The 15,521-nt window shown below is 35.7% G+C and overlaps 1 protein-coding gene across 4 annotated transcripts in view; it reads right to left on the bottom strand.

Annotated features, from left to right (window-relative positions):
* Positions 1-15,521, bottom strand: part of ATP11B (ATPase phospholipid transporting 11B (putative)) — a 121,151-nt gene that overhangs the window by 44,333 nt on the left and 61,297 nt on the right. For all 4 annotated transcript variants that reach the window (XM_081234106.1, XM_081234105.1, XM_081234107.1 and 1 more), the window contains 8 exons: positions 14,413-14,655; positions 13,453-13,628; positions 12,886-12,954; positions 11,472-11,545; positions 11,295-11,398; positions 8,302-8,483; positions 6,613-6,816; positions 993-1,146 (listed from right to left, as the gene is read on the bottom strand). In XM_081234106.1, coding sequence (XP_081090232.1) covers positions 993-1,146; positions 6,613-6,816; positions 8,302-8,483; positions 11,295-11,398; positions 11,472-11,545; positions 12,886-12,954; positions 13,453-13,628; positions 14,413-14,655 — 1,206 coding nt within the window. The remainder of the gene's footprint in view (positions 1-992; positions 1,147-6,612; positions 6,817-8,301; positions 8,484-11,294; positions 11,399-11,471; positions 11,546-12,885; positions 12,955-13,452; positions 13,629-14,412; positions 14,656-15,521) is intronic.

The following is a 15,521-nucleotide window of genomic DNA, read 5'->3' as shown; positions in this document are numbered from 1 at the left end:
ACTGGATGTAAAATTTTTTAGATCTATATGTGAAAAAATGTGTTTAGATGTGCATTTCAAAGGGTATCCTTGTGAAGATTACAGTTGTAAAAAATATTTGTATAGGCTATCACTTGAATCATAGTTAGCTGAACTTTAAATAATTCCTGTATATACCTTCATATCAGAATTAATTGGCTTTTTAACTTTTTACTAAAGTTCTATTTATCACTTAACAGCTATCTTTAACAAAGAGAATTATCACTTCGTAAGAATGCAAGAATAAGCACAGATCAACAGAACCACCTGGAGGTGCAGATGAACTGAAGTCTTATAGGCTCCCTCACCAGTTAAGTAACTAACTTGTGAGACTTCAGTTATCACAGTTCAAATTTATGTCTCAGGAAAATCACAAACTGCTACCTACCACGTGGTCATTTCTAGGTCACAATGATCTATTTTTAGGTCATTATGAATAGTTAAAACTTCAATATTCACTGTGAAATTTCCAAAGGCCTAATGTACGTGGTTAAAATTCATATTATGAGAAGTGACTGACCCCTAGTAAGATACATATACTGCATACCACCAAATGGAACTAGATGAGGCATTAACCTTTTTTTTTTTTTAATTAATTTTATTTTTGGCTGCTTTGGGTCTTTGTTGCATGCAGGCTTTCTCTAGTTGCGGCAAGCGGGGGCTACTCTTCCTCGTGGTGCGCGGGCTTCTCCTTGTGGTGGCTTCTCTTGTTGCGGAGCATGGGCTCTAGGCACGTGGGCTTCATTAGTTGTGGCACATGGGCTCAGTAGTTGTGGCTCGTGGGCTATAGAGTGCAGGCTCAGTAGTTGTGGCGCACGGGCTTAGTTGCTCCACGGCATGTGGGATCTTCCTGGACCAGGGCTCGAACCCGTGTCCCCTGCATTGGCAGGCGGATTCTTAACCACTGCACCACCAGGGAAGTCCCAAGAATACTTTTAAATCTAAATATGGGACTTGTTATGACATAAACATACCTTTGCTTTCTGCAGTGGTGCCATACGACAGCACATTACAGCTGAACAATTTTTACAAACTTCCATAAATAGTTTTTCATGCTCCCTGAGTGCAAGAGACAGACTGATCCCATCCACCACCAGACCATGCTGAATCACATGGTCCTCTGTAATTCTAAAAAAGAAAATAATTATATCCTCTGTAAGACACTTTAAAGCCATATTATTCAGACTCATCTAGTAAACAAAAGCTTCTTACTGAAAGATGGATCATTTACTCACAGACTTCACTGTTACAAAACTGGCATGTCAGGGAACAAACTGAGTTCTATCACTTGAAAGTTAAGATTAAGCAGAACTGAGTGACTGATATGATGAGTAAAACAGATCATATTCATTTTTACAATGAATTGGTATATACACGCAGTAACCATATTTTCTAAAATGTGAACTGTAACACATAATCTGAGGATATTCTCCCAAACTGTGAGCATGGAAAGTCTTATAAAAATGAAAAAGTTACTAGTTATACATTTAGCAAATCCTGATTTTAAAAAATTAAATGGAATCAAGAATGTTCAGGAAAATTTACAAGCTAGATTCACCATAGGAAGGAAAGGAATGAAGGAATCATAACTGTCTCTTGATATTTAACCCTACAATGGACTGTAATGCCAGGTATTACGATGGTGGAACACGGGTAACACCCCTCTTGTGGGCATACACTATACCGAGGACTACTCCAAAGCATGACCTAATTACTGGCAGCTGGGCAAACTACTTGTGACAAGAAAGAGGTAAGAAGAAGAAAAACAAAAAGAAAGATAAGAAGTTTGCATCAGTATGTAAATCAACTGTATTATTGAGCACACTATTTTGTTCAACTGCTTTACCCCGCTCCTCCTTTGGTAATAGGAGTTTCTCGTTGAAAGAAGCAGTGTATGTATATACAGATTTACATTCTGGAGCAAGCTTCTTATGCTGCTAAAGGCCAGCACTCAAAGTAGCATTGCACTAAATCCACCAAAAGGAAAATACTACAGTTCACCACTGGGTTCACAGTATAGCAAGACTGCTACTGAGAAACATCCATACATTTTCAATTTTTTTTCAGCTTTATTGAGATATTATTAACATATAACATATGTAAGTTTAAGGTTTGCAACATGATGATTTGATACACATATATACTGCAAAAATGACTACCACAATAAGGTTAGTTAATACCTCCATCCTTTCACATATTTTTTTGTGTGTGGTGATAACATTTAAGATCTACTTTCTTTACAACTTTCAAATATATAATATAGTACTGTTAATTACAGTCACCATGCTGTACATTAGATCCCCAGAACTTATTCATCTTATATATAAGCTTATATATAAGTTTGTACCCTGTGACTATCATCTCCCCATTTCCCCCACACCCTAGCTCTTGGCAACCACCCTTCTACCACTGGCTTTTTAAAATTCCACATGTAAGTATTTGTTTCTCTCTGACTTATTTTACTCAGCATAATGCCCTCAAGGTCCATCCATGTTATCACAAAAAGCAAGAATTCCTTCTTTTTTATGGTTGAATAATATTTCTTTGTGTGTGTGTATACACACACACACATCACATTTTCTTTATCCATACACACATCAATGGACATTTAGGTTGTTTACATTCTCGGCTATTGTGAATAATGCTGCAATGAACATGGGAGTGTGGATATCTCTGAGACAGTGATTTCATTTCCTTTGGATAAATACCCAGGAGTGGAATTGGTGGATCATATGGTAGTTCTACTTAAAATTTTTTCCATACTTTTTCCATAGTGGTTGTACCCTCAATTTTTAAATGACAAGTGAGAAGACTATTAAATGAGCAACAAGCTATAAAAACTAAACAAATACTGTAATTTTTTGTCTTCTAATACTTAAATCTTTTCTGTAAGTTAAAATGATGTCTTTCATAGTATGCCTAACAACTACTGTGTTGCACTACAACTAATAAGTGGTAAACAATTAACATTCACAACATAAAATTTAAAAAATGTATATTTCTTTTCATAATTCTCCAATATCCAAAATCAACACCTAAACTATTCTTCCTCCCTGTTGGCTGAACTTATTTAGCAGCCTCTGCTGCCTCCAATGCATTCAGCATGAGCACTACCTGAGCACATGGCCTCATAAGAAGAAGTAGCAGCCAAGAGTAGGATAGATCAGATCAGTTTTCCTTGGCAACCTTTCCACGGCATACTAACTTAGGTTTTCCTCTGGACAAGTATCATAAATCAGCATACTATCTCACAATCCATGGGGTGACATTTATGCAGTATGGAAAACCAGCTCACAGTTCTGGTACACAGTAAGGTAGCATCTGCTTATTTCTGTAGTCTCATGTCTCAATACTTCCCACATCCTCTCCCATCTATTCCATTCTCTGGCCATACTTAACTACTATCAGTTTCCTGAATGAATCTCTCAGCTCTGGGAATTTGCATACATTGCCCCCTTTGCTTCTTGGTGTTACTCTCTGACCAGTTTACATTTCATCGCTGGAAACAACAGTCGTGAGTTCTAATGTACAGCAAGAGCTTAGCCTAGGCTAAGCTCAGGCTAAGCTTCCCTCTTCTGTCTACCCACAGCTCTCGGTTCTTGCCTCAGTTACAATTCAGTTGTGATAGGTCTATGACAATATATTTATTTCTGTTTTTCCTACACATTGTAAGTATTTTGGGAATAAACAATACACCTTATGTGACTCTGTTCCAAATGCCTAGATAAGAGACAATCATTATATGTTTGTGAAGGACTGGATATATACACTAAAGCTTTCAAAGGTAGGGAATTTTTTTTGCTATACCCAAGATTTTTAGAATAGATACTTCCTGAAAGTCTGTAAATCAAAATCCTATTGACTTACACGGTTAACTCAGAAAATGCACTCCAGGAATTCCCTGGCGGTCCAGTGGTTAAGACTCTGTGCTCTCACTGCTGAGGGCCCAGGTTCAATCTCTGGTCAGGGAGCTAACATCCCACAAGCCTCATGGCATGGCCAAAGGAAAAAAAGAAAAGAAAACGTACTCCACCAAAAAGATGGTATCTCTAAAACATAAGTTTCACACAGCAAGCCTAAAATTCATTTTAAGGTATACCTTCACCTTATAATACAGCTGTTGTACAAAAAGGGAAATAAACAATACCCATGATCTTAACAGACTCACTAAAAGCACATATATAGAAGACTTAAAAAAAATCTAAAATACAAGTAATAATTATCTTTAGATGGCTGTATTATGTTATTAACCATATCTTCTTTACCATTTTCAGTATTTTTTAAATGAACATTTACTATTTTTAAAATCAGAAGTAATATTTAAGAAGTAAATGATTCTGAGCAAATAGTTTGTATGTTTTAGGGAGTTCTTGACATTATGATACTTAAATGTTTAAGCAATCACAATAGTGTTGGCACTGCTCCAAAACTGTAGTATAAGTACCTAGATCAATCACCTTTTTGAGCTCAAGCAAAGACCCTTCTCAGCTGTACTGTCTCTTTAAAACATTCCTTAAGTAAGTTTTTCTCTGATGAAATCCAGAGTTTAGTATCACATCAATCCCTGCATAACAAACGTAAATCAAGCACTGAATGTACATTGACAATGGTGGCACTGTCTTTTCGTATTTGTTTTTCTGCATTAATATCACAAGACTGCAAAGACAGGTACCTGTAGAATATCTTAGATGGCTACATACAAGCAACCCTGATGCTTCCACTGAAGCACTCCTAATTTATTGTAAAAACAACTGACTGTGTTAAATGGAGGCTCCTAAATAAAGTTGATTTAGAGAAAAAGAGAATGCATTAAGAGCATAAATACCTATGAAATTATCTTTGAACAGTAAAATGCAGATTAATTTCTCTGTTTGGTCATGTGAACCTCATCAGTGGTTGGCAAATGTTTTCTGTAAAGCGTTAGAAGTAAACATTTTGATTTTAAGTTTTGTGGGTCATGAGGCTAAATTGAGGATATTATGTAGGTACTTATGCTACAAAAGAGGAAACAAATTTTGACAAAAAAAATTTGAAGTAAAAAATATAGTAATTAAGGGCCTCTCTCGCCTTCTGAGAGGGTCCACACTGCCTGTGGAGTGTGTTTCTCCCAAGGCCTCTCGCCTTCTGAGATGGCCCACACTCTTGTCTGTGGAGTGTTTCTCCCTAAATAAATCCACTTCTTATCTATCACTTTGTCTCTCACTGAATTCTTTTTCTGTGATGAGACATCACGAACTTGAGCTTCATTAAGTCCTGAGACCAGTCTTTGAGTTCTGCCGGAACTAAGGCCTGCACCCAGGTGGAGGATGGAATGGTGACGTTGACCCACATGATTTCAATCAACTAAAGCTTGGACTCTATCAATCGTGGCCCCTACTCTATGCTGAATTCTCCTCTGCTCAAGCCCCTTCATGAATATGCATGTACCCTTAACTTAAAACTTCCCCAAGTTTGCTGTTTGGGGGAGACACTATTTTACGAAAGATCCCCAGTGTTCTCCTTACTTGCTGCAAGTAATAAATCTTTCCTTTTCCCGAAAAAAAAAAAAATTAAGTACGATTTTTAAAATAATAGAAGTCTACTAATGAGGAGAACAGAAACCTTTTTATTTTGCAGGGGGAAGAACCCCAATTAATTTTGATTAGTTGGGGTTCAAAGTTCATGTTTCCTATCATCAAAATCAATGGCACATGTCCATCTGTTAATGCTGATCTGTAATGAGACTTTACATTTTATTGTAAAAGAACCATCTGTAATGAGATTTCGTATTTCATTTTTGATTATGTCTTTTCAAACAGGCAGTATATTAAAGCATATTATCACTGAATAGTAAACACAATGCTTTGCCACCTAATTTGATAATAATCAACACTCCATTATGCTTTAAGAGTGTGATATTAAAAGTCCATTTTTCTTTTCATGTTTGGACATGATGGTTAAATACTGATAATAAAAATATACTAAGGGCCTCCCTGGTGGCGCAGTGGTTGGGAGTCTGCCTGCCGATGCAGGGGATACAGGTTCGTGCCCCGGTCTGGGAGGATCCCATATGCCGCGGAGCGGCTGGGCCCGTGAGCCATGGCCGCTGGGCCTGCGCGTCCGGAGCCTGTGCTCCGCAACGGGAGAGGCCACAACAGTGAGAGGCCCGCATACCGCAAAAAGAAAAAATATATATATACTAAAATGTCATATGGCAAAATGTGTGGCACGGAAAACATTAACAAGTTATAATTGTGTCGCTGTGATTTGTAGTGTATCAAGCAGCAATGAGAAATGATAAAAGTGCTTTATAAGGTCTCTGTCCCAATTACTCAATTGTGCTGTTATAGTGCAAAAGCCTTCACTGATGATATGTAAATGAACAAATGTGGCTCTGTTCCAATAAAACTTTATTTACAGACACCAAACTTTTAATTTCATGTAATTTTCACACCATGAAATATTACTCTTCTTTGACTTCTTTTTCAACCATTAAAAAATGTAAAAATTATTTTGAGCTCATGGGCTGTGAAAAAGGCAGTGGGCCATATTTGGGCCCATGGGCCATAGCTTGCTGGCCCCTGAACTCCATGATCCAGATAATTATATTCTTACCTTCTGGCAAGCTGCCTCAACTTTTCAGCACATTCACTGTCTGACGTCTGGTTTATAAGTTCAAGGATGTTCATGGTTCTGTGAAAATGTCCACATGACAAACTCACACTAACAGCTGTTTCATGTTTATCTCCAGTAAGTACCCATACTTTGATACCAGCCATTCTCAATGCTTCAATAGTTTCTCGAACTTTATCTTGTAGTCTGAAAATAAAAGAAACAAAATTAGTAGTAGAGAACACTTTTTTGACTGTATTTTAAGTATAAACCACAAAGTACAAGTAAGGTAATTCTGAACTCCTTAACCTAGGGATGTTATAGTATAGTAATATAACTGAATTTTTTTTCCTTTAGGGAAAAAATAGGAATAACCAAATTAGTGACCACCTGGCTAATATAAAATCTACAACTGTGTGCTAACACATGTTTGTCACAATGGGCATTCCAGAGTTGTGAGGCATTTTAGGTGACAGATACTAAATGATCGCCTGGGTCAATACTGCCTTAATGAGAACATCTGTGCATTCTCAAAATTGTAAAGTTTCCTTCCCTTCGTTTTGGTTACTGATAATACTACTGTAAATGTATTTGGTTTTTTGAAGCTCACAGGGTATTGATATGTTGGAGAACTATGTAAACGTAAATGTAAAATCTACAACTTCATATTTTAAGAGTGTATCTTCAAAGTTGATTTTTATAGAACCAACTAACTATATAGTCTTCATAAACTCATTTTCTTAGAAAGTCAAATTTCAAATTAGAAGATTTTCTCCTTTTTTGGCAAGAAAATCTCTTACCTCATTAGTTCAAAAATCAGACTGGACAATAATGGTCTACATATAACCTCAGGGAGTCTCAGAAATCTCATGAGGACAACTGAAAAGTAAATGAAACCCTAGATTTTAAAAAATGCAAGCACCTTTAGATCTAGGGGGTAGAGAAAAACAACAGGCTTCATTTGTAGAATTCAATTTAATTCAAGAAACTGTGAAACACACATGGAAAGAGATGCTGGGAACAAAGGCAAAGAATAAGTAGACCTCAAGGAATTCACAGGCTAACAGAGGAGAAAGTCTTCAAACAAATAATATACTGCCACAAGGACAACAACAGAACTACCTACAAAACATGGAGGCTTTCCAAAGAAGAGAATTTTTAATACTATTAGGGGTTAGGAAAGGTCTTCCTGGAGTGGGGTGATATATGAACTATGGTTTATGAATAGGTATTCACAGATGGATAAGAGAAGAATGATCCAGGCAGAAAGCACAGCCTTGCCAACGAAAAAAAGCACAAAATAGAACACTTTTAGCTATAGTTGTCGTTCAGAGAACTAGACAGTTTGGTACTGTTGAAATGTAAAGTAGAAGGGGGCAGTGGTAAGAGGTGAGGCTGGATAATTAAGCAGGAGTTTAAAATCTTTGTATGGAACACTGAGGAATAGTCTAAAAACTCAAGACTACAGGCAAAACTATACATGGCTGGATTCTTTCAACTATTTCAGATAGCTGGCTAGAACAAAAATTATATATATGGACTGGGAAAAATTAAGGCTTTAATTCTCTATTTTGATTTTAAATATATTAAGTATAAAATGTTAAAAAATAGAATTTGTCATAAATTAGAAACACTTGGCTAGAAAAATTCTTATGAGAGAAAAATGATATTGCCTATTTGTCTGATACTTACTTGTCTTCTACTGCTGTAGCTCCCAGTAATGTCAGGTCTTTCTCTATGAACTGGAAGACATCTGCCAATTTCTCTTCCCGTTGCTGCAAGGCAGTCCTGGCTTCAAATAAATGTCTATCTATTTCCTCATACTCTTTAGGTGTAAACTCTCTATAGGCCATACACAGAGTTCTTAGCCCTTTCTAAAATAGGAAAATTAAAGACAAAAATTGAACAAAAATAACTAATGGGGAATTAAGAAGTCATTGAAATAAACTGAGGACCCCGTTACCAAAATTCAATTATAAATAATTTAAAAAGTACTATCATCTAGTGATAGGAAATAAATAAACTGTCACAAAACCCTAGTTATCTGAGTTATGGGACACATATTATCATAGCTCTTGCAATTTCTGATGAGTTCTTAAACAGCTGCTCAAAATAATTAAGGTCATTGAATTGTAGAACATTATAGAGCCTAGACAGGATCATAAAGACAATCTACCTGTGATTTTTAAATATGTTTTACCAGGAAAGCCAAAAAGTTCTATAATGGTATCTTTAGGATTGTCAAGAGAGAGGCAGCCCCAGGTTCTTCTCTCCTGTTGTAACCACTACAACTCCACTTTTATCTACTTTATTTTTTTTAGACAATTTTTTAAAAGTCTTTATCGAAGTTGTTACAATATGGCTTCTGTCTTACGTGTTTTTTTGGTTTTTTTGGCCGCAAGGCATGTGGTATCTTCCCGACCAGGGGGGACTGAACCTGCATTGGAAGGTGAAGTCTTAACCACTGGACTGCCAGGGAAGTCCCCACTTTTATCCACTTTAAAAGAACTTTTTTTTAGGCAAAGGGGACTATAATTTCCTGAGGGTTCATGATATGACAAATTCACATTTCAAATAAAGAAGACTGTAAAGTGGTCATTATCAACCAATACTTTCTAGAGCCACTGAATGAATGATTTTAAATTGTATCATTATACCTTCACTGGTGAATTGGAATTTCACAAAACTTAGGAATATATATTTGATTATCTGATTCTACCAGTTGTAAACTTTTCTTATGGTATTAATATTTGAAAGTTGGTATCTAAATCTGAAAGCTTACAAAAGTTCTTTTTCTTGCAACACATTTTCCTCAGAAAAACCCAAAATAAATGTTCTAATAGTAGGACTCAGAAAGGGAAGGTTTTAAAATACTATATGACACTACTTAGTAGATTTCTAAATGTTGTCATTCCTTGATTTACAAATGACCTACACCTATAAACACCTGTTTCTCTTAAATAACAGTTAAGAGACTATGAGAGTTACTAAATTAATTCACTCCACAACAAACATTTATTGAGTGCCAACTACGTGCCAGCATTTTTCTGGATTAAAATGACAGAAAAGTAGAATAGGACTTCCCTGGTGGTGCAGTGGTTAAGAATCTGCCTGCCAATGCAGGGGACACGGGTTTGATCCCTGGTCCAGGAAGATCCCACATGCCACGAAGCAACTAAGCCTGTGCTCCACAACTACTGATCTCGCACTCCGCAACTACTGAGACCATATGTTGCAACTACTGAAGCCTGCATGCCTAGAGCTGGTGCTCCGCAACAAGAGAGGCCACTGCAATGAGAAGCCCATGCACCGCAATGAAGAGTAGACCAGCTCGCCGCAACTAGAGAAAGCCCATACGCAGCAACGAGGACCCACTGCAATCCCTGCCCCCCACCAAAAAGTAGAACAATGCCTTTGTTCTTATGGATATTACAGTGTGGTAGATGAACTAGACCATAAACAAATAGAAAGTAATAGGAGAAAAGAAACCATAAGTAAGTAAAGGAAGCAGGTGGGCACCATTTATAGAAATGCAGAAATGAGAGGTCATGAGGCTCTAAGACTGAGACAGAGCTGCTTAATAAGTTTCCTCTTCACATGAATTGTGTGTGGCACTTTGTTTTTGTAAGATTTTCCTACATTCTTTTATTAAGAGGGACATAATTCACGTACCATAATTCACTTTAAAAAGTACAATTCAGTGGTCTTTAGTGTACTCACAAAGTTGTGCAATTGTTATTACTAATTCCAGAACATTTGCATCACCCCCAAAAGGAATTCCATATTCATTAGCAGACACTTCCCTTTCCCCCCTTTCTCCAGCTCCTGGCAACCACTAATATGCTTTCTGGCTCTATGAATTTGTCTTTTCTGGGTATTTCATATAAATGGAACATGTGGTCTTTTGTGACTAGCTTCTTTCACTTAGCAATCTTTTCAAAGTTCATCCATGATGTAGCATATACTTCATTCCTTTTAATGGTCAAATAACATTTTGTTATATGGATATGACACATATCATATATGGATATGACACATCAGTTGATGGACATTTGGGTGTTTCCATTTTTTTGGCTATTAGGAATAAAGCTGCTAAGTACAAGTTTCTGTGTAGACATATGTTTCCAATTCTCTTGGATGTATACCTAGGAGTGAAATTACCAAGTCATATAGTAACTCTATATTACTCTATGTTCTATGAGGAATTGTAAAACTATTTTTGGAAGTGGCCATATCATTTATATTCCCATCAGCAATGTATCAGGGTTCCAGTTTCTACACATACTTGGGACTTTTGTACGTCTCCTTTTTTTTTTTTTAGGCCATGCTGCACGGCATGCAGGATCTTAATCCCCTGACCAGGGATGGAACTCATGCCCCCTGCAATGGAAGCACGGAGTCTTAACCACTGGACTGCCAGGGAAGTCCCTCCCTTTTTAATATAGCAATCTGAGTGGTCCTTGTAGCCATAAGTACTCTGGCTGTACTAGGTGCAAAGAGAAGATATATTTTAGCAGGTTAAAAAAGGTCAAATTTTAACCAACGAATGAGGAGCCAATACATAATGTAACAGAACTGCAGAATTTCTATAATTTTTGATAAAATACTAATGCAAAAATGAAACCCCAAATCTTTCATAGATATATATTTTTAACGGTTGTTAAATTAGAGAAATTTGCACTTACCAAAGCAAATTCATCTACATGAATTCTGGTTTTTTCTATTTCTCCACCTATACATTCTGGGAGAATTGATGATTCGGCTCCTTTAACAAATAAAAGTTTCTCACCTAAAAAGAAAAATGAGTTATCAAGCTCTTAGTATTATGTAACTAAAAATTCATGAACATTTAAATTGGTTACCTGAAGGTGCCTGAACAATTACACTCATTCTTCTACGATCTGAATCAAATTCCAGAATATGAAGCAGTTTGTACCTAAGGAAGAAAAAATAAGAAAGACAAAATCTGTACTTTTTTGAATAATATTAAGTGAATATTTGGAAAGAATCCCTATAAAAGATAAAATGGTTAATTTAGAACAAGAAATTAATCTCAATTACGTTTTTCAAGATGATGGATTATGATTCATTAATAACACAAGATAGAAAAAGAAGGAACTGACATTTATTATGTACTTACCAAATGCCATGTACTTTACATACCTTATATCATTTAATACCCATGAGAATGAAAGGAGGTAGGTCTTATCTCATTTTACAGGTGAGGACTATTAAACTCAGAAAGATACACTCATTTGCCTTAAGTCAAATAAGCATGTGAATGGCACAGCAAGGAATGGAATACATATCTGCCCAGCTTCATGTTTTTCCTCACTAAAAAAGGTGACTGATTCTCAACTCTTTTTTCTGCCTAAACACACCTGAGAAATACGAACACTCACATTAGTAACAGAGGCTCATTACAGCAGTGATTCTGAACCTACGACAAGGCATGTGTGTGCAGTTGGGGGACACAAAGGCCTCTCTAGGGAGCTGTAAAAGAATTTGTGTGGATGGGTCAGGTGTGGATTGAAAAGTCTTCTAGATGAATTTATACAATGATGTACATATGGAATGTTTTGGCACATCTCAAAGAAAAACACTGAGTAGAATGGTTTATAAGTTGATAAAATGAGCTAGACAGGCTCCCAGATAAAAGTAGCCAAAGACTGGGCACTATTTAGTTCAGAAAAGCATAGTCTGAAAAAGCACAAGTGGAGCTGAGATATGATCAGAAATGATAAAACCACGAAAGATAAGAATGTGATAAGAATGGACTAACTTATCAAACAGTGGAAATACTGGAAATAATGCAATGGTTCCTTAATGTTTGAAAGATAAAAATCATAGGAAAGATAAGGAAGTTTTTATTTAGTGAGTAGAAATGTACAAAACTCATTATCCTAAGAACGTGTAAAAATAAACATGTAAGTAAATTCAAGAACCATTAAGCTAAAATACAGATGAAAGTTTCAGAGCATTATACTGTTACTACCATGATGAGGTACAATGTAATACTGACATCATTCTAGAGCAGGTGTCAGTAAACTTTTCCTGTAAGGGGCCAGAGAGTAAGTACTTTAGGCTTTGAAGACCATATATGATCTCTGCTGCATATTTTTTTGCTTTGGAAAACACTTTAAAAATGTAATTTAGTTTTCAGGCTATACAGAAACAGGCTGTAGGCCAGATCTGGTTTCTGGGTCATAGTTTACCAATTCCTGTTCTATAGTAAACACTTAATAAATAGAAAATTACAATATAGAAAAAACTTACCGTTCCAGTTTTCCAAGTGTTTTAACTTCCATAGTTTCTCCAGAATTGCCAATAAATACAATGCCGAATCTAGGGAATAAAAGGAGAAAGAAATATAAGATTTAAAGGATGATATTTATAATCCACAATATAACTAACTTGAATAAAAACATTTAAAATATAAGTTTAAGATGTATTTTAAAGTTATTTCCTTTGAGTAAAGGATTATTTTTAAGAACTTGAAGGGTGAGAGTAGATCCAAAACTGTACATACACAAGTATTTCTCACAAATTATATTGTTCATATTTCACAGTAACCAGACTTTAAAGAGATCTCTTCAAAATATGACTTAATGCAAGCTTGACAACAAAATTAATGACATTTCAAATTCTCATTTAAAATACCTTTATGTGTAAAAATATATACATATAAATAAAATATCTTTATGTGTAAAAAAAAGTATAAAAATAAAATAAAATACCTTTATGTGTTTCTGAACTTTGAGAATTTAAAATTATGTTCTTGTATTTTCACATTTTCATTTAAAAGGTATTTTTCTGAAGATTTGAAAATTAAATTTAAACTACCTTGCAGCAGCTTCCACGAGAGCCTTTTCATCTGGTGAAGATGCATAGTACTCCAACTGGGAGGGTGCAAGGTTGGTTTGCCAGGGACTATCACCAATTCCATCAGTCTGAACACTGCTAATCTGCACAGTATGACAGAGACTGACTGCTTTAAAGAAGAGATCATGTTCTTTAATCTGTAGAAACATAATTAATATTCATAATAAAATATACCAATACCAAATAACATGTAGGAACATGTAGGAAAACAGAAACAAAATTCTAAAAAATGCCAATAAATACAGCCCGTAATTTAATAAACTAAGATGTAGAACAAGAGTGCTACAATTCTGAATTGCATAAATAATAGCTGGTTGCTTCTGAATCCCAAGAGTAAAATGTCACATTTGCTTATGACCCTTCAACATCTGAGTATATTTTTAGGAGGCATAACCAAATTGCAAGTAAAGGTGAAAACTCTATTGTGGAAGAACTGAGATCTCAAAAGCTCTATTAAGCTCTATTCCTTAGGAAAGTCTTCTTTATTTCAAGGCAGAAAGGGCTTTCCTTAACTTAGTCCCATTTAAATACACAGAGAACTAAAGTAGATGCATATATATATATATATATATATATATATATATATTTAGTGGAACATTTTATTTATTTATTTATATTTTTAATAGATCTTTATTGGAGTATAATTGCTTCACAATACTGTGTTAGTTTCTGTTGCACAACAAAGCAAATCAGCCATATGCATACACGTCCCCATACCCCCTTCCTCTTGAGACTCCCTCCGTAAAGTAGATGCATATTAAGTGACAAGTTAAGCTGGCTTATGACTATAAATTCTCAGTGCTGAATCAAAGGATAAACATTACAAATGTATATCCCTCGCCCCACTAACACTTAAACTTTTTCTCCTGCAACCCACCAACAACCCACCAACTCCTATTTATTAACTTAAAAATTGCTTACTAGTTCAGTTTCATTTTCAGGACTGGTTCTAAAAGAGGAACTGGTTGCAAGATGGGATAAGTTGTTAAGATGGGATAAACTACTAAGATAAGATAAGTTTCCTTCTGAAGAGTCTGGTGTTGGTCCTTCAGATACAAGTCTACCATTGATTTCTTGGTATTTTATACCATTAATTGAACATTCCCGAAACTGCATCTCATTTTCGGTCAGTGTACCAGTTTTGTCTGTAAACACATACTCCACCTAGAGATAGAAAACAAAAGAAAACAAACCTTTATGTTCAGGGTATTATGTTAAACAAAAAAACTTTGTACTCTGGCTCCTGAAGTTGTTTACCTATTAACATTGATATACTCATGTTAAGAGTCTTACTTATAATCCGAGCACATAATTAAAGCAAATAATTAAAGATGCCACAGAAACAAAACAGGATAATACAAAATATTTAAAATCTATATACTCTTTGAAGTCTGTGGCATCTTTTGGTTCATGTTCATCTATAGAGTTGACTGATAATTTCTGTTGAACAAGCAGGAGAAATACGAACTGCAGTTATTCTCTCTGGGTAAACTGAGGAAAAGCCAATACTGATATTTGGAGATACCCCCCAAAAACAGCTGGGCTGCCGGGCTTTTCTAAGGAAAACTTTTGGACTTGTAAAGAAAACCAAAGATTAGCATTCATTTGAGGATATCCCCTTACATGAAAAGGTAAAGGGAATCTAAAACAAATGACAGGCATTTCCACTATAACACTGTCTTGAAAACACAAGAATTTATTACAATGAGATTGATATATAAGGGAACAATTTGAGCATAATATGAACTTTGCATTTGATTATGAACAGTTTCATCTGTGAGAAACACTAGGTGAACACAGAAAACTGCACCCAGAATACATGAAATATACAAACCTCAAACAGCTAGCAGCTACCTCAGGTCACCATGTGTGTTATGAGCCATAACCATTCACATCTGGTATTATACTTTCCTTCTGTTTTCAGATAACCTTCCTTCCAGTACTTCACAAGAACACACAAGTTGCAATACTTCTGATGGGCACTTCCACAAGTAAACTTCAGGTCATTTTCAAGATAAAGTGCCATATTT

Source organism: Mesoplodon bidens, assembly GCF_964165515.1.
Source record: "Mesoplodon bidens genome assembly, chromosome: 5".
NCBI classification, from domain to species: domain Eukaryota; kingdom Metazoa; phylum Chordata; class Mammalia; order Artiodactyla; family Ziphiidae; genus Mesoplodon; species Mesoplodon bidens.
The sequence above is the reverse complement of the archived record's forward strand: the minus strand, read 5'-3'. Positions and strand labels throughout refer to the sequence as shown.